General features: G+C 38.5%; 1 protein-coding gene across 1 annotated transcript in view; it reads left to right on the forward strand.

Annotated features, from left to right (window-relative positions):
* The window catches only part of LOC310924333 (ephrin-A5-like), a gene marked incomplete at both ends in the record, with an annotated part of 122,045 nt that overhangs the window by 91,262 nt on the left and 10,797 nt on the right, over positions 1 to 19,986 (forward strand). Inside the window, one exon of the mRNA XM_083886040.1 lies at positions 2,256 to 2,548. Coding sequence (XP_083742166.1) covers positions 2,256 to 2,548 — 293 coding nt within the window. The remainder of the gene's footprint in view (positions 1 to 2,255; positions 2,549 to 19,986) is intronic.

Here is a 19,986-nt window from a genome sequence, read left to right on the forward strand (position 1 = left end):
GTCCCCCCCCCCCCCCCAATCCCTCGTCCACTCAGTTTACAGTAAACACCAGGCAGCAAAATCTTCTTTTTTCACATTCATGCTAGTCATATCAGGCTAATGAAAATCTCACTGTGCTCACGGATCCTCTTAAAGAGGCTAAAGAGGCACATGCTAACCGGGGGGATTAGCCCCGCGACGCTGGAGGGGGGGGGGGGGGGGTCTTTAATTTCAGCAGCGGCATAAGTCATCGCCGCTGAGCGCTAACATTGATATACGGCTTAGCGCTGACTCGCGTGTGGTTTCCGCCGGCGTGGGTGGAATCGGAGTTTCCCATGAGCCTAAGGATGATTGTGAGTGACGTGGTGAAGTCCCGCGGAACAAGAACCAGAGACTCCCGCAGTCGCAGAGTCGATTATCCCCCGTGTTTTATTGCGTGTTCCGCTGTGGACGGCGGAACACGCTACACGGAGTCGTTCCTCCGCCGCCGTTAGCGTTCGGAGGATCTCCGCGTCTTTTTTAAAGAACTCCCCCCCCCCCCCAAACAAATCGATGAGTAACCGTCTGCACGCTCCAGCTGAGTCTGTGGTCGAACCGCCGTCGCTTCCTGGGAGTGTGTGAATATTAAAAGAAAAGGTAACGCTTTCTTTTACAGTCCCCTAATTACCTGGTATTTAGCTGGTAAATTCATGGTAACACTAAAGTGTTGCTAGGTAATTACCAAGGGTAATAAGATAAGTAAATACAGTGAAACCGTTGCCAAAATACTGGGTAATGCACGGTAATGTACTCGGTAAGTAAAGTAAAACTGTACTGTAAAAGAAAGCCAAGCTTGTTTCCATGTAATTACACACATTTTTAGGGTTAGGTTTGTTAGATTACCCCTTGGGTAAATAGCTAGTAATTAGGGGACTGTAGGTACCTGCTTATTACCAGTTTATAACCCAATAATACACTTACATTTACCATAGTTTTGCCATAGTTTAGCTGTACATACCTTCTTATTAACAGCAGTAATAACACGCTATAATTAACTATATAGTTACCAGGTAAATGCCCAGTATTTTGGCAACAGTTTCACTGTATTTACTTTCTTATTACCATTGGTAATTACCTAGTAACACTTTGGTGTTACCATGAATTTACCAGGTAAATACCTGGTAATTAGGGGACTGTAAAAGAAAGCGTTACCAAAGAAAAGGCCGCAGAGGAGCCCTCCTGCTGAGGGGTGGGGGGGGGGGGGCGTGTGGGGTGGGGGGGCGTGCACGCTCAGCGGATTTCCACTGCATAAATAAATCATTAACGAAAAGGTCAAGACGCGAAATCCGCGTGATGTTGTAGTGGTTTGAGCGCCGGCCGTGCATCTCGATGCGACTCATTCAGTACCTGTGGGATCTGTGATCTCGTGTTTACATGCAAACAAACAAGAGTGTTTTCTTTACATTTCCTGGTTATTACACAGCAAAAAAACACACATATATCAATACAGAATGTCCAGGTTTTTGCAAAGTGACTCCACTTTGGGCCAATTCCAATTCCAATCTTAACCCTTAATCTTAACTGGCCCTCAAAACCAAGTGTTGAGGGTTATTTTGTCACTTAGAAATGGGACACCCCTTAAATGCAGACACGTCTTCAGACTGTAGGGGGCAGAATAACGCCAAAGCTGCGTCCAAGTCTGTCGACTCCAAAAAAGAAGAAGAAGAAGAAGAACGCGTTTACGTCAGGATTATTTATTACGATCCGTTTGTCGGTCAAGTTATTAGGTTGTCAGTTAGTTATAAGGTGATACTAGCTTGTCCGCGCCGGCCCGGCTATCGGCAAAAGATCGTAAAATATAAAAAATAAATGTTACGCATCAATGACGTCAGTAATCCATAATATGGGCCTTAACTAAGATAATACGACGGTTTTCATCATTTTTATATCTCTATTAACAAAGAAAATACTTAACATTTGTAGCGCACTCGTTTCGCTGCTTTCGGCGCCATCTTTGTTCTGTCAAAACACGCAATGCATTCTGGGTAGCCCTTGCTCCCGAGGGTGGTCTCGGAAAAATCGGAATATTGAGGGCGATACAGGCCTTAAACTCGCCCCTCAACTTAATTTTTCTGAGAATCGGGACAGAACTTGCACTAGAGGGAGCGCATTTTTGAGATTGAGGGTTTTAAACAAGGAATTGGAATTCACCCTTGGTCGCAAAATCGAATATTTCGCCCCTTGTTCCGTCTTGGTTTTGTCTCACACATCCTCCTCCTCTTCCCCTCGTCCTCCAGGTTCTACCGTGGCGATTACCACATCGACGTCTGCATCAACGACTACCTGGACGTCTACTGTCCGCACTACACCGGCCCCGTCGCCGACGACCGGGCCGAGCGATACGTCCTCTACATGGTCAACTACGACGGCTACAGCTCCTGCGATCACACGGCCAAGGGCTTCAAGCGCTGGGAGTGCAACCGGCCGCTGTCGCCCAACGGGCCGCTGAAGTTCTCCGAGAAGTTCCAGCTCTTCACTCCCTTCTCCCTGGGCTTTGAGTTCCGTCCCGGCAGAGAGTACTACTATATCTGTGAGTATCTGCTGCACTGCTGATTGTCCACGCTGAGATGTTTTTAGTCAAAGTTCCTCATTGAGCAAGTTGTGAGTCTGCAGCATCAAATGTTGTCAGCGTGCATTTCTACAAACCTCAGATACATGTGAACTCATGTGTTATTAACCAGAATGACATTATTTATTTACATGTCTACAGATGTGAGTGTGAATTAATGAATGTATTTTTAACAACCCACCAACACATGGTTCGGGCAAGGAGAAGATCATCGCATCGTTCAATTTTCCTCCTCGTAAAAACACGTCTAAATGTCGTCGTAAAACGATAACAACATCTGCAATATCGTAACGTCGAGCATAATCTGTAGAATAAACACCGTAATGTCATCAAAATATACTTTAAAAGGTCCTTGTAACACAGTAACATCATCTGCATAAAAAGACACAAAAATGTCCTCTTAACACAGTAACATCATCTGCATAAAAAGACACAAAAATGTCCTCTTAACACAGTAACATCATCTGCATAAAAAGACACAAAAATGTCCTCTTAACACAGTAACATCATCTGCATAAAAAGATACCAGAACGTCCTCATAACACTATAACATCATCTGCATAAAAAGACACAAAAATGTCCTCATAACACTGTAATATCATCTGCATAAAAAGACACAAAAATGTCCTCATAACACTGTAATATCATCTGCATAAAAAGACACAAAAATGTCCTCTTAACACAGTAACATCATCTGCATAAAAAGACACAAAAATGTCCTCATAACACTATAACATCATCTGCATAAAAAGACACAAAAATGTCCTCATAACACAGTAACATCATCTGCTTAAAAAGATACCAGAACGTCCTCTTAACACCATAACATCATCTGCATAAAAACATACTGGCATCTTTACCTTATACCTAACTTTATATGTATAAAAACACAATGAAATGTCCTCATAACACCATAATGTCATCTGCATAAAAAGACACAAAAATGTCCTTGTAACACAGTAACATCATCTGCATAAAAACATACCAAAGTCTTTGCCTTATACCTAACTTTATATGTATAAAAACACAATGTAATGTCCTCATAACACCATAAAGTCATCTGCATAAAAAGACACAAAAATGTCCTCATAACACCATAAAGTCATCTGCATAAAAAGACACAAAAATGTCCTCATAACACCATAAAGTCATCTGCATAAAAAGATACCAGAACGTCCTCATAACACCGTAACATCATCTGCATAAAAAGACACAAAAATGTCCTCATAACACCGTAACGTCATCTGCATAAAAAGACACAAAAATGTCCTCATAACACCGTAACGTCATCTGCATAAAAAGACACAAAAATGTCCTCTTAACACCGTAACGTCATCTGCACAAAAAGACACAAAAATGTCCTCAAAACACAGTAACATCATCTGCATAAAAAGACACAAAAATGTCCTTGTAACACAGTAACATCATCTGCATAAAAACATACCAAAGTCTTTGCCTAATACTTAACTTTATATGTATAAAAACACAATGAAATGTCCTCGTAACACCGTAAAGTCATCTGCATAAAAAGACACCAGAACGTCCTCATAACACAGTAACATCATCTGCATAAAAAGACACAAAAATGCCCTCTTAACACCATTATATTTGCATAAAAAGACACCAGATTGTTTTTATAACACCAAAACGTCATCTGCATAAAGAGACACCAAAATGTCCTCATAACACAGTAACATCATCTGCATAAAGAGACACCAAAATGTCCTCATAACACAGTAACATCATCTGCATAAAGAGACACCAAAATGTCCTCATAACACAGTAACATCATCTGCATAAAGAGACACCAAAATGTCCTCTTAACACAGTAACATCATCTGCATAAAGAGACACCAAAATGTCCTCATAACACAGTAACATCATCTGCATAAAAAGACACAAAAATGTCCTCTTAACACAGTAACATCATCTGCATAAAGAGACACAAAAATGTCCTCATAACACAGTAACATCATCTGCATAAAAGACACAAAAATGTCCTCTTAACACAGTAACATCATCTGCATAAAAAGACACAAAAATGTCCTCTTAACACAGTAACATCTGCATAAAAAGACACAAAAATGTCCTCTTAACACCGTTACATCATCTGCATAAAAAGACACAAAAATGTCCTCTTAACACAGTAACATCATCTGCATAAAAAGACACAAAAATGTCCTCTTAACACAGTAACATCATCTGCATAAAAAGATACCAGAACGTCCTCATAACACAGTAACATCATCTGCATAAAAAGACACAAAAATGTCCTCATAACACAGTAACATCATCTGCATAAAAAGACACAAAAATGTCCTCTTAACACAGTAACATCATCTGCATAAAGAGACACAAAAATGTCCTCATAACACAGTAACATCATCTGCATAAAAGACACAAAAATGTCCTCTTAACACAGTAACATCATCTGCATAAAAAGACACAAAAATGTCCTCTTAACACAGTAACATCATCTGCATAAAGAGACACAAAAATGTCCTCATAACACCGTTACATCATCTGCATAAAAAGACACAAAAATGTCCTCTTAACACAGTAACATCATCTGCATAAAAAGACACAAAAATGTCCTCTTAACACAGTAACATCATCTGCATAAAAAGATACCAGAACGTCCTCATAACACAGTAACATCATCTGCATAAAAAGACACAAAAATGTCCTCATAACACAGTAACATCATCTGCATAAAAACATACTGGCATCTTTACCTAATACCTAACTTTATATGTATAAAAACACAATGAAATGTCCTCATAACACCATAAAGTCATCTGCATAAAAAGACACAAAATGTCCTCATAACACAGTAAAATCACCTGCATAAAAACATACTGGCATCTTTACCTAATACCTAACTTTATATGTATGAAAACACAATGAAATGTCCTCATAACACCGTAACGTCATCTGCATAAAAAGACACCAGAACGTCCTCATAAGTTATTGTGTAAATCTGGAACAAATCTTCTGTCATTTGGTTTTAATTTGCTCTCAAACTGGGACCTTGTTCCTCGGTGAATGTCTCTCTTCGTGAACACCGTCTCTGACGGCGAGAATCTTCCCCTAAAATACTGCTGTATTTGTCACTTACAGAATGCTGATATAACACAAGTGGAGGTGGGGGGGGGCGAAAAAAAGAAGACAAATCATCACGTTCAATCGTTTCTGTCTGCACAGAATGTACAAACGTAACATTTCCCATGGTTTCCAGAAAAGTAAAAGTCAAAACTTTTCCCCCTGAAATCTCGACACAAGGACATAATGTTTTGGTTAACGGTGTGTAGGAAACTGAGCGAGGGAGTTTCACAGCAACACTAGGGCTCTACCTGAGACTCACATCTGAAGGTTGATATCAGTTCCATCTCAGAGAAAGACAGCAGCGATGTTTGGGTTTTTGTTTTTGCAAGCTCTCGGAAAAGAAGGGAGGTGGGGGGGGGGGGTAGGGTTAGCTGAGCCAAAACATAAGCCAGAGGGAGCAAAACATCTCTACTGTCGAGGTCTCCTCTGAAGCTTTGTTCTGCCGCTGACTGGCTGATCTCGGCTTCCTCCACCTCGTGAGAAGACTCGGGGAAAACAAGCAGCTGGGAAGTCGTGTTTTCATAAGTGGAGTCAGTGCCCTGCAGGGGGCAGAGGAGAGGGACTCAAATGAGATACAGTGAGCTCCGCGGTAGATTTTGAGGATTTTTTTTAGCCCACACTCGCGCTCACGGGGACTTTCGTAAAAAAAAAAGTCTTTTACCGGGGAACCAGTAATGAGAAAGAGCAGGTGTCGGTGCAGGAGAAACGCTTATACGATAAGATATCGGGTTGTCTTTCCTTTGTGAAACTTTTTTTTCTGCCTGCGGACACAGAGCAGAGGTTTGCTAGAGCTGCTGGAAAATCAAAAAACCACAAAGACGTACAGGCGCGATCGTTGTAGGTATCTAACGTTTGGTCGCTGGTTTACATTTAAGTGAACGATGATTAGAAAAACATATTTTTACCTTGCATATTTGACACACGTTGGTGCAGCCCATTGTCAAGTGGAAAGTCCCTGACGGGTCAAAGGATCAAGGCACCCAATCCCACATTGCTCATTGTTAATTGGAATTGCCTCATAACACCGTAATATCATCTGCATATATAGACACCAGAATGTCCTCTTAACACAGTAACATCATCTGCATAAAGAGACACCAAAATGTCCTCATAACACAGTAACATCATCTGCATAAAATGACGACAAAATGTCTTCTTAACACAGTAACATCATCTGCATAAAGAGACACCAAAATGTCCTCTTAACACAGTAACATCATCTGCATAAAGAGACACCAAAATGTCCTCTTAACACAGTAACATCATCTGCATAAAGAGACACCAAAATGTCCTCTTAACACAGTAACATCATCTGCATAAAGAGACACCAAAATGTCCTCTTAACACAGTAACATCATCTGCATAAAGAGACACCAAAATGTCCTCTTAACACAGTAACATCATCTGCATAAAGAGACACCAAAATGTCCTCTTAACACAGTAACATCATCTGCATAAAATGACGACAAAATGTCTTCTTAACACAGTAACATCATCTGCATAAAGAGACACCAAAATGTCCTCTTAACACAGTAACATCATCTGCATAAAGAGACACCAAAATGTCCTCTTAACACAGTAACATCATCTGCATAAAGAGACACCAAAATGTCCTCTTAACACAGTAACATCATCTGCATAAAGAGACACCAAAATGTCCTCTTATCACAGTAACATCATCTGCATAAAGAGACACCAAAATGTCCTCATAACACAGTAACATCATCTGCATAAAGAGACACTACAATGTCCTCTTAACACAGTAACATCATCTGCATAAAGAGACACCACAATGTCCTCTTAACACAGTAACATCATCTGCATAAAGAGACACCACAATGTCCTTATAACACAGTAACATCCTCTGCATAAAGAGACACCAAAATGTCCTCTTATCACAGTAACATCATCTGCATAAAGAGCCACCAAAATGTCCTCATAACACAGTAACATCATCTGCATAAAGAGACACCAAAATGTCCTCTTAACACAGTAACATAATCTGCATAAAGAGACACCAGAATGTCCTCTTAACACAATAACTTAATCTGCATAAAGAGACACCAAAATGTCCTCTTAACACAGTAACGTCATCTGCATAAAGAGACACTACAATGTCCTCTTAACAGTAAAATCTGCATAAAAAGACACCAAAATGTCCTTATAACACAGTAACATCATCTGCATAAAGAGACACCAGAATGTCCTCTTAACACAATAACTTAATCTGCATAAAGAGACACCAAAATGTCCTCTTAACACAGTAACATCATCTGCATAAAGAGACACTACAATGTCCTCTTAACAGTAAAATCTGCATAAAAAGACACCAAAATGTCCTTATAACACAGTAACATCATCTGCATAAAGAGACACCAAAATGTCCTCTTAACACAGTAACATCATCTGCATAAAGAGACACCAAAATGTCCTCTTAACACAGTAACATCATCTGCATAAAGAGACACTACAATGTCCTCTTAACAGTAAAATCTGCATAAAAAGACACCAAAATGTCCTTATAACACAGTAACATCATCTGCATAAAGACACACCAAAATGTCCTCATAACACAGTAACATCATCTGCATAAAGACACACCAAAATGTCCTCATAACACAGTAACATCATCTGCATAAAGAGACACCAAAATGTCCTTATAACACAGTAACATCATCTGCATAAAGACACACCAAAATGTCCTCATAACACAGTAACATCTGCATAAAAAGACACCAAAATGTCCTTATAACACAGTAACATCATCTGCATAAAGAGACACCAAAATGTCCTTATAACACAGTAACATCATCTGCATAAAGACACACCAAAATGTCCTCATAACACAGTAACATCTGCATAAAAAGACACCAAAATGTCCTTATAACACAGTAACATCATCTGCATAAAGAGACACCAAAATGTCCTCATAACACAGTAACATCATCTGCATAAAAAGACACCAAAATGTCCTCTTAACACAGTAACATCATCTGCATAAAGAGACACCAAAATGTCCTCTTAACACAGTAACATCATCTGCATAAAGACACACCAAAATGTCCTTATAACACCATAACATCTGCCATTCTTAATTTACACCAGTGTACTACTAGTGCCAATACCAATCCCGGGTAAGCGGGTAGCGCCCCCTACAGAGGAAAAAGCCAAAAGCAAAAAAAAAAATCAACAATTTACTCCACGTTACCATTTAAAATCACTTATGTCAAAACTTAGCATCCTCCGCTAGAAGCTAATGCGACGCTGGCAGATCCAAGACGGCCAACTTTTTTGGTCAACACAGTGATGTTCTGGGCTCCTGATTGGATAAAGTGTTGTCAGATACTGGGAAAGTTTACCCCTAAATTCCCAAAGATGGTTGAGACCAACAAATGTGTCGCAGATGATTTGTTTTGGATTACCACAACAATTTTTCCAGCCCTTTTTTTCTAAAGGCAAAAATTAGATAACATGCTCAAAATGTAGTTGTAATTCACGTATCAAACATGGATCTTATAAAAATGTCCAATTTAAGATGATGGTGTTGCATAAATGCCAGTAAAAATACGAAGCGCAAATTTGCTCTCGTGATTTATTTTGAGTCGGGTCGTGATAGTTTGTTGGCCTCCATATAAAAAAGTCTGGAAAGTACCACTCTGGAGTAGTGATAGGGTTTTGTAATATAAAGAGTTTTAAACCAAAAGAATTTTGATAAAAAGCAACTCGGAGCAGTCGAGAAGTCAGTTTTGTCGTCCAAAAACTCCGTCTTTGCTCGACTGAGTTTGCGCCAAATGAGCATCTGGAATCCTCGGAAACTCATCAAAATTGTCCTCACGCATGATGAACAAAAATCCGAAAATTTGCAGTGTTTTGTGTTGTGGTCCGTTACCCTTCACCGCGTTCGTTTGGCCAGTCGTAGCGTAAAGGGGGAACTGTGGTTTTACCGTCGGCTCTGCCAAAGGAATCGCTGATGTTCTTGCAACTCCTTGGATGGCGATTAAAAAAAAAAAGGGAATAAAAAAAAAAAAATCATAAATTGCATAAATCTGCTTTGTTTCTTGCGCTTTGGCAGCGACGGAAGACGCTGGTGCCGACTTTGAAGATGATTGATCATCTAAAGATAGATAGAGAGGAGAGAGCGCAGACAGACAAGAAGTCCATATGGCCGCGAGCGACGCCGGCCCATGTGGACCTTTTTTTCCTCACCGACTCAGATTCATGATTCATCCGTCAGATCATCGCTCACCGAGGACAATTTTTTTTTTTTTTTTTTTTCCCCCCTTTCTCTTCCTCTGAGAACATGGGACCTCTGAGCGTGGTATGAAATAACAAAAGACACCTCGGGGAACATACCGTGACCTTGTACTGGGAAGAATTTAACATAATACCACTATTTGTCCTCATTGTGTGCGGTCGTGTTGTCTTCAGGAAATATTCCCATGTGCCAATTCCAAGTTTGTTTTTTGTTTTTTCATGAAATCCCCATTTGTTTGAGTATAAATAATAATGTAAATGTATTTGGAGCTAACTGCTTATCAGTCATGTGTCATATATATTTATGTAATACAGTTTTTATTTAGAGTTAATCCAGCACTTTGATCTATATACTAACATAAAAAAATAAGATGCTGAAACAAAATATGCTAGCCAAGTAAACAAATTAACACAAAATAAGCTAGCTTACAACACAAAATAATATATCTACTAGCTAACTAACACAAAAATAAGATGCTAACACAAAATTAGCTGGCTCGCAACATAAAATAATATATCTACTAGCTAACGAAAATAAAATAAGCTGATCGAACTACTAGCTAGCTAACATGAAAATAAGCTATCCAAATCAATCTTCTCAAAATGTGTTTTTTTTTATGTTTACATAAAATATCTACTACCTAACTAACACAAAAATAAGATGCTAACACAAAATAAGTGAGCTAACAACACAAAATAATATATCGACTAGTTAACTAACACAAAAATAAGATGTGAAAAAAGAAAATAAGCTAGCCAACAAAACAAAATAATATATCTACTAGCTAGCTAACTCAAAAATAAGATAACATAAAATAAGATAGCTCGCAACACAAAATAATATATCTACCAGCTAACTAACACAAAATAAGATGCTATCACAAAATAAGCTAGCTCGCAACACAAAATAATATGTCTACTAGCTAACTAACACAAAATAAGATGCTAAAATAAAATAAACTAGCTTACAACACAAAATAATATATCTACCAGCTAACTAACACAAAAATAAGATGCTATCACAAAATAAGCTAGCTCACAACACAAAATAATATATCCACTAGCTAACAAACACAGAAATTAGATGCTATAACAAAACAAGCTAGTCAAACAAGCAAAATGATATCTACTAGCTAACTAATGCAAAATAAGCTAACTAAAAACACAAAATAATATATCTTCTTGCTATCTAACACAAAAATAAGATGGCAAACATGAAAGTAAGCTAACCAAAGCAATCTTCTCAACGCGTTTACCTCCACAAAGTCTTACATTTTATCTGTTATGACACTATGTTTTATTTGATTTTACAAAGATTTAATGACATTAAAGTTTATTTAGATTCTCATTCTCTGATTCTGTTGCTGATCCTTAGCGTCGTATCACCTCGTTCTCAGTATCTTCTGTCAGATCAAGTTTTCACATCACGTGACAAAGTCATATCGGAATCATTGATCCATAGCAACAAGAATATGTTTCCTACAACAAACAAAAAGAAAAAACCTTATTTCATGAGTCATTTCACTTATTCATCTGACAGTAACGCGTTCATTCACAGAGCTTTTTGAGCTGCTGAATGTGTCAGCACAGCTTTTGTGACGGAATGTTTTCCTGCCCGCAGGTTTCCTATTTTATCTTTCAAAGTTCAAGTTTTTTGTTTTTTTTCAAGTGCTAGTGTTTATCTTCTTGTATCCGTGTTTTTTGAGATTACGTCCAGAGCCTCGAGGTGTTCCAACGCTCACATGACCCTCACCTCCGAGGGGCTTTAGTTTTTGCTCCGCTTCCTCTGCGTCTACTGAAAATGTAATATTTATTTTCATCCCGGCACTCCCGACGCGAACTGTATATTGACGCAGTATAGAAAGCGCAAGAAAGACGGAGCCTTGTTTTCCTTCCCGTCGGCATCAGAAGGCGCCCCGGTGTTTTATCAGCTGCTGGTATCGGTGTCGCGTTACGCCGCTAACAGTGTCCCGCTTTATCGGAGCCCCGACAATAGCCGACAGCTAATACCTGTGTCGCGCACATAATACGGCTCGGGGATCTGCTAAGTGTTCCGCGTACACGACACGGAGGGGAGGATCGTGTCCACTCGTCTCCGTGAAGACAGAAGCTCCTTTGTCCCAAGCTCGGCTGATTGTCATTGGCCCCAGGCCTCTAGGTGGGGGTGTGGGGGGGGAGCTGCGGGTGTGGGGGGTGTGGCCACGTCAAAGAGATGACACCTGCACTTGGCTACAGGCCGTCTGTCCGTCTGCGTGACAGACTGACTGACGGATAGTTCCGGGGGGGGGGAAAAGCTGTTACTTTATCCATCGCCATGACAGGCGCTGGCTTTAAGCTAGCACGGGATTTTGGAAACAATGGCGTCAGAGTTTTAGACGTTGACGAACGACACGTGGAGTGAAAATGGGAATTTGAGCTTATTTTGGGGTACGGATTTAAACAATTATAACTTTATGCGTAGAATTCCTGAAACATGGGGGCTGTTTTAGCAAGTTGTACTAGCAAGGTTTGTAGCATTGTTGGAAAACTTACGTTGTTGTTGTTGTTTTTGCATATACAACTAATACGTAGTACGTAAAATCTTTGTCATGTAGCCCTATTTCTGTTCTGAGCGCATATTTTGATTACATTTTGCGGTGTTTTTGTGTGAATGAAGAGATTTATTTAAAATTACAGATAGAAACAATTAGAAACAATTGTTGTCAAAAATATAGACGTTGGCGAACGACAAGTGGAGTAAAAATGGGTATTTTAGCGTATTTCAGTTTTGTATCATATCAACTTGAAATCAGCATTTGCGAGCTCTAAAATGTTCATTTTTGTTTGTATATTTTTTGGAAAACTCCCACACTCTTAGAAATAAGGGTTCCAAAGGGGTTCTTCTACAAGGGCTGAGGTTCTACCTGGAACCATTTGCTTCTGAAAAACCCTTTCCTGAAGTAAGGGTTTTTCAAGGGTTCTTGGTAACACTAATGGTTCCAGTAAGAACCATTTTGATCCAGAGAACCCTTTAAAACCCCTTTCCTGAATAAAGGGTTTTAAAAGCCAAAAAGGGTTCTCCTATGAGGACAAGCCGAAGAACCTTATATGGTTCTACTTAGCACTTTTATTTCTAAGAGTGCAGAGCAAAAAACGTATATTGTTGTTGTGTATACAACTAATACGTAGTACGTAAAATATTTGTCGTGTTGCCCTATTTCTGTTCTGAGCTCATATTTTTATTACATTTTGCGTTGTTTTTGTGTGAATGAAGAGATTTGTTTGAGATTTGATGACATGGTTTGGGCAAAAATGATTAAATTAACTGTTTTAGAAACAATTGTTGTCAAAAAAAGGTAGACGTTGGCGAACAACAAGTGGAGTAAAAATGGGAATTTAAGCGTTTTTCGGGACAAAAATTTGGAAAACAAAATGTAAACAATTCTAACTTTTTTTGCGTAGAGTTTTTTTTGCGTGAATGAAGAGATTTGGTTTGCGATAACTTGTTTTTATGTGGAAAGAACCTGAAACTGATCTTTGTTGGGAATTCAAACAAGAAAAAGTAACTTGGTTTGGGCTAAAATTATTCTGGTTTGTTTGGTGAAGCTAAGCAGGCAGTAAGGATGGATTGACTTAGCCACCAGGGGGCGACTGCTGGTTACAAATGCGCTCAGTTTGAATGAAAGTCTGTGAAGATAATCTTCCTCGACTTCTGACTCGTAGAACCATATAAGGTTCTTCGGCTTGTCCTTGTAGGAGAAACCTTGGCTCCAGGTAGAACCTTTTTATAAAGGTTCCACCTGGAACCCTTATGGAGGGTTCCACCAAGAACCCTTTTAAAACCCTTTATTCAGGAAAGGGGTTTTAAAGGGTTCTCTGGATCAAAATGGTTCTTACTGGAACCATTAGTGTTACCAAGAACCCTTGAAAAAACCTTTCTTTGGGGAAAGGGTTTTTCAGAAATGGTTCCAGGTAGAACCTCAGCCCTTGTAGAAGAACCCTTTTGGAACCCTTATTTCTAAGAGTGTAAAACATTGTCTTTCTCACTAGTTTCAGGTCGTCTTCAGTCGAAAATTGTGTAGTTTTTCCGAATTATGGTCTCGTTTCAGAGGGAAAATAGATGATAAAGTACGAGTGGACGAGTCTCGGGGTTCACATTCTTATCTCTGACATCACGTCTGGTCGACACTTAAATTAGAAATATCTGTGATGCTATCTGTGTTTTGGTTTCTCACACACACATGTAGGCGTTTATTTATAGAAAATGAAAATTGTAAAAGTAGATGTTTTTTTTCTCTCTCGCTTTGTTTGTTGATACAAATCAGTGAAATTTTAAAAGACAGACGCCCAGGGGACGCGGCCCCCGGTGTCGGATCGGCGGTCCCAGAAGGTCAAAGGTCACTGGGATGACGACGAGGTCTGCGCCGCGGCCTCGCAGCGCGGCATGTTTTTCTAATAGAGCCGCGGCAGAGCCGGGGGAAGCTTGAGCCTAATCTCAGGGGATAGAAATCCAATTTTCAGCAGAGACAGTCGAGAGTCTGGCTCTCACCGCGTGAGAGCGACGACTGTCTCCGCCGTAAAAAAAAGAACCCCTTCAAACGCTCGGGTCGCCGCTGCACGACAGCACAGATCCACATCGATAATGACACCGAAACCCCCCCGCCAGCGCCCGAGCTGCACCGAAGCAAAGACAAAGGGCTTTGTTCGGCCGAGATAAACCGGACGAGCGCGAGGAGAGAAAACATCAGACCCCAGATTATTAATATCGGTACGCGTCTGATGAGTCTCACAGATACGCTCAGCGCCCGCGGTGATCTCTGCAACACCCAAAACAGGCAGCGACTAAGTCTGGGTCTCGCTTCCAAAAGACAGATTCTAATCTCCGTGTGGCCTCCAAGTAAAATAGAAGTGAAATCAAAATAAATCAATAAGGATATTTGGCGCCCGATCGTCAAAACCCAATCCACGCCTTAGATGATTTGACCAAATGTGTCCTGCGGTGCAGTCCATCCCAGAGACCGGGGGTCATGAGAAGCAGCTCTTTTGACAATCTTTTAAATCAAAAGTGGTTTTATGGACTGTGTCAACAAACCAGAGCGTATTTTCTCATCTGTTTTGAAACACATTTCTTTTTTTTATCTTTGTCTTTCAATTTGAGTGTCGCAATCTCCATTATTTTGATTTTTCTGATTAATTGTGCAACCCTATCCCGTCCGTGGGACATTCCATTCAGGTTCTCAAATAAATTGGCAGAACCACTAACTAGCTAGCTAACATGAAAATAACATGCTAGCACAAAATAAGCTAGCTCACAACACAAAATAATATATCTACTAGCTAGCGAACTCAAAAATAAGATAGCTAACATGAAACAAGCTAGCTCACTACAAAAACTGATCGAACTACTAGCTAGCTAACACAAAAATAAGATGCTAAAACAAAATAAGCTAGCTCACAACACAAAATAATATATCTACTAGCTAGCTGACTCAAAAATAAGATAGCTAACATAAAATAAGCTAGCTCACTACACAAACTGATCGAACTACTAGCTAGCGAACACAAAAATAAGATGCTAAAACAAAATAGGCTAGCTCACAACACAAAATAATATATCTATCAGCTAACTAACACACAAATAAGATGCTATCACAAAATAAGCTAGCTCACAACACAATATAATATATCAACTAGCTAACTAACACACAAATAAGATGCTAAAACAAAATAAGCTAGCTTACAACACAAAATAAAGTATCTACCAGGTTACTAACACACAAATAAGATGCTTTCACAAAATAAACTAGCTCACAGCACAAAATAATATATCTACTAGCTAACTAAAACATACAAATAAGATGCTGTCACAAAATAAGCTAGCTCATAACACAAAATAATATATCTACCAGCTAACTAACACACAAATTAGATGCTAACACAAAATTAGCCCTCGTTTTACAACCTTAACCCATTAAGGATATTTGGCCCGATCGTCAGCCCAATCCACGCCTTAGATTATTTGACCAAATGTGTCCTGCGGTGCAGTCCATCCCAGAGTCCGGGGGTCATGAGAAGCAGCTCTTTTGACAATCTTTTAAATCAAAAGTGTTTTTTCGGACTGTGTCAACAAACCACAGCGTATTTTCTCATCTGTTTCGAAACACATTTCATCTTTATCTTTAAATATTTGCAGTTAAGTCTTTCAATTTTGGTGTCGCAATCTCCATTATTTTATGATTAATTGTGCAAACCTATCCCATCTGTGGGACATTCCGTTCAGGTTTCCAAATAAATTGGCAGATGTTTTTTCTTCCCAGTATTTTACTTTAATAATTATAAAACAACACATGTCATAAAATGCGGTTTTGTGTCCAAGTATCACTTGGAAATGTTGAGTTTATTGATTTAATATAGTGTTAAGTTAATTTAATAGCAGTTACAATTGTTATTAACATTACATTATTGACATATTTGCTGCTTTTTCATCATCATCTAAAAAGTTTGGAAACATAACCTTAATGCCACTTATTAAATTGTACTTTCGCTAATTTAAAATGATAAATATCATATGATTCAGTGTTGAGAAAACTGTGTTAGCGCATTAGCAGAAAACCCATAATCAGAGTAAGCTCATTAGCAGGTTCCACCAACTAGATGTCTGTTAGCCTTTAGCAGTATTCTCGCAGATTGACAGATAGTTGTTAGATATGTTAGCTAGCTTATTTTTGTGATAGGTAGTTGTTAGCTGACATTTATGTTATCTTATTTTGTGACACCAGCTAGCCTCAATAGATCGATTCAGTAGGTTATTTTGTTAACGGTACCTAGCATAAATGGATAGCCTTGTAACTTGAGATATTTAGCTTGTTGTGTTGGTTATCTTACGTTTATGTTGACTTATTTTGTAATGGCTAGCTAGCATAGATAGATAGATGGATTTATTTGCTTATTTTGTGACACGGGCTAGCATATATGGATAGCTTTCGAGCTTGTGTTTGAGTTAGTAATTCTTATTTTGTAATAGCTAGCAGCATATTGATGGACCTGTGTTTGTTAACTTATTTTGTGATGCTAGCTAGATAGATAGATAGATAGATAGATAGATAGATAGATAGATAGATAGATAGATAGATAGATAGATAGATAGATAGATAGATAGATTGATAGATTGATAGATAGATTGTTGTGTTGGTTATCTTACGTTTTTGTAATAGCTGGCTGGCATAGATAGATAGATAGATAGATAGATAGATAGATAGATAGATAGATAGATAGATAGATAGATAGATAGATAGATAGATAGATAGATAGATAGATAGATAGATAGATAGATAGATTCGCTTATTTTGTGACACGAGCTAGCATATATATCTAGCTTTCGAGCTTATGTTTGAGTTAGTAATTATTATTTCGTAATAGCTAGCAGCATATTGACATATGGACTTGTGTTTGTTGGCTTATTTTAATAGCTAGCTAGCATAGATAGATAGATAGATAGATTTATTCGCTTATTTTGTGACACCAGCTAGCATATATGAATAGCTTTCGAGCTTGTGTTTGAGTTAGTGATTCTTATTTTGTAATAGCTAGCAGCATATTGATGGACTTGTTTGTTAACTTATTTTGTGATGCTAGCTAGGATAGATAGATAGATAGATAGATAGATAGATAGATAGATAGATAGATAGATAGATAGATAGATAGATAGATAGATAGATAGATAGATAGATAGATAGATGAAGAAATCTGACACCATGCTTTATGACACCGTCGCTAACCAGAATATAAACAGAACGGCAGAACAATTTATCCGTTTCACTTTCAAATACTTCTGTTACTGTTACACTCAGTGCATTATCTCCATATTATACATATATATATATATATATGAATATATATATATATATATATATATATATACTCTGTAATCTCCCCCCTCGTGACTGAGCCACAGTTTACCCTTCAGGAAGTCGGCCGTCTGCACGCGGGGATATTCCTAAGTCGCCTGCGAACCTCCAGACGTGGTTTAGTCCAAACAGTTATGATGGAAATCAGCGGAACGCGTCGTCGCGTCACGACATCTGCGCTCCATTGTGGTTTTTCCCATCGTGTTCTCGGCTGATAAGTTATTCATGACTCTAATGAGAACAGCCTCGTTGTCACAGTGACTGATGACTGCGATGTCAATATTTATCCGTCTAACATGTGCAGTCGCTTTAAAAACCTCCATGTGTGTCTTTCAGCGGGGGATTAATAGACAAAGTGAGCGCTGAGATTATGAGACGTTCGACAAAGCCGCCCTGGGAGGGCGACATCGTTTTGTCTTGTTGTTGTTATTGATCGGTTATTTCGTAATAATCTTGGGTTTATACGGAGAAGATGATGCTGCTGCTCCAGGTGATTCTTTACGTCTCAATCTCACTGAGCCTAAAACCACATTCAAGACCAGATCATGGTTTCTGGTCTGAAGGTCTCAGACTCAGGAGGTCTCACAAAGTCTCAGTTTATGTTAATCCACGCTAAAACACTACTCTAATTTTCAATAAAAGTCTCAATTTCTGTTAATCCACCCCAAAACTCAACCCTAATTTTCAGTCAAATCTTAGTTTCTGTTAATCCACGTTTAAACATGACCCTAGTTTTCATTAAAATCGAAGTTTCTGTTAATCCACACTAAAACTCAACCCTGGTTTTCAATAAAAGTCTCAATTTCTGTTAATCCACGCTAAAACTCAACCCTAGTTTTCACTAATAGTCTCAGTTTATGTTAATCCATGCAAAAACTCAACCGTAATTTTCAATAAAAGTCTCAGTTTTTGTTAATCCAAACTAAAACACAACCCTAGTTTTCAATAAACGTCTCAGTTTCTGTTAATCCACGCTAAAACACAACCCTAGTTTTCAATAAAATCTTAGTTTCTGTTAACCCACGCTAAAACACAACCATAATTCTCACTAATAATCTCAGTTTCTGTTAATCCACCTAAAATACAACTCTAGTTTTCAGTAAAATCTTAGTTTCTGTTAATCCATGATAAAACCCAACCCTAGTTTTCAGTAAAATCTCAGTTTATGTTAATCCATGCTAAAATACAACCATAATTTTTTTATTAAGTCTTAGTTTCTGTTAATCCACGCTAAAACTCAACCCTAGCTTTCAGTAAAATCTTAGTTTATGTTAATCCACACTAAAACACAACTGTAGTTTTCAATAAGTTTTAGTTTCAGTTAATCCACGCTAAAACTCAACCCTAATTTTCAAAAAGTCTTGGTTTCTGTTAATCCACGCTAAAACACAACCCTAGTTTTCAATAAAAGTTGTTGTTTCTGTTAATCCACGCTATAACACAACCTTAGTTTTCAATAAAATCTCAGTTTCTGTTAATCCACGCTAAAACACAACCCTAGTTTTCAATAAAATCTCAGTTTCTGTTAATCCACGATAAAACACAACCCTAGTTTTCAATAAAATCTTAGTTTTTGTTAATCCACACTAAAACTCAACCCTAGTTTTCAATAAAATCATAGTTTTTGTTAATCCACGCTAAAACACAACCCTAGTTTTCACTAATAGTCTCAGTTTCTGTTAATCCATGCAAAAACTCAACCGTAATTTTCAATACAATCTCAGTTTTTGTTAATCCACGCTAAAACACAACCCTAGTTTTCAATAAAATCTCAGTTTCTGTTAATCCACGATAAAACACAACCCTAGTTTTCAATAAAATCTTAGTTTTTGTTAATCCACACTAAAACTCAACCCTAGTTTTCAATAAAATCATAGTTTTTGTTAATCCACGCTAAAACACAACCCTAGTTTTCACTAATAGTCTCAGTTTCTGTTAATCCATGCAAAAACTCAACCGTAATTTTCAATAAAATCTCAGTTTTTGTTAATCCACGCTAAAACTCAACCGTAGTTTTAGACATAAGAGAGTAAAAGAAAGACACAGAATGTGTGTGTGTGTGTGTGTGTGTGTGTGTGTGTGTGTGTGTGTGTGTGTGTGTGTGTGCGTGCGTGCGTGCGTGTGTGTGTGTGAGGTAAGTCACTGGACACCGGC

Source organism: Microchirus variegatus (assembly GCF_963457635.1).
Source record: "Microchirus variegatus genome assembly, chromosome: 1".
Taxonomy (NCBI): Eukaryota; Metazoa; Chordata; class Actinopteri; order Pleuronectiformes; family Soleidae; genus Microchirus; species Microchirus variegatus.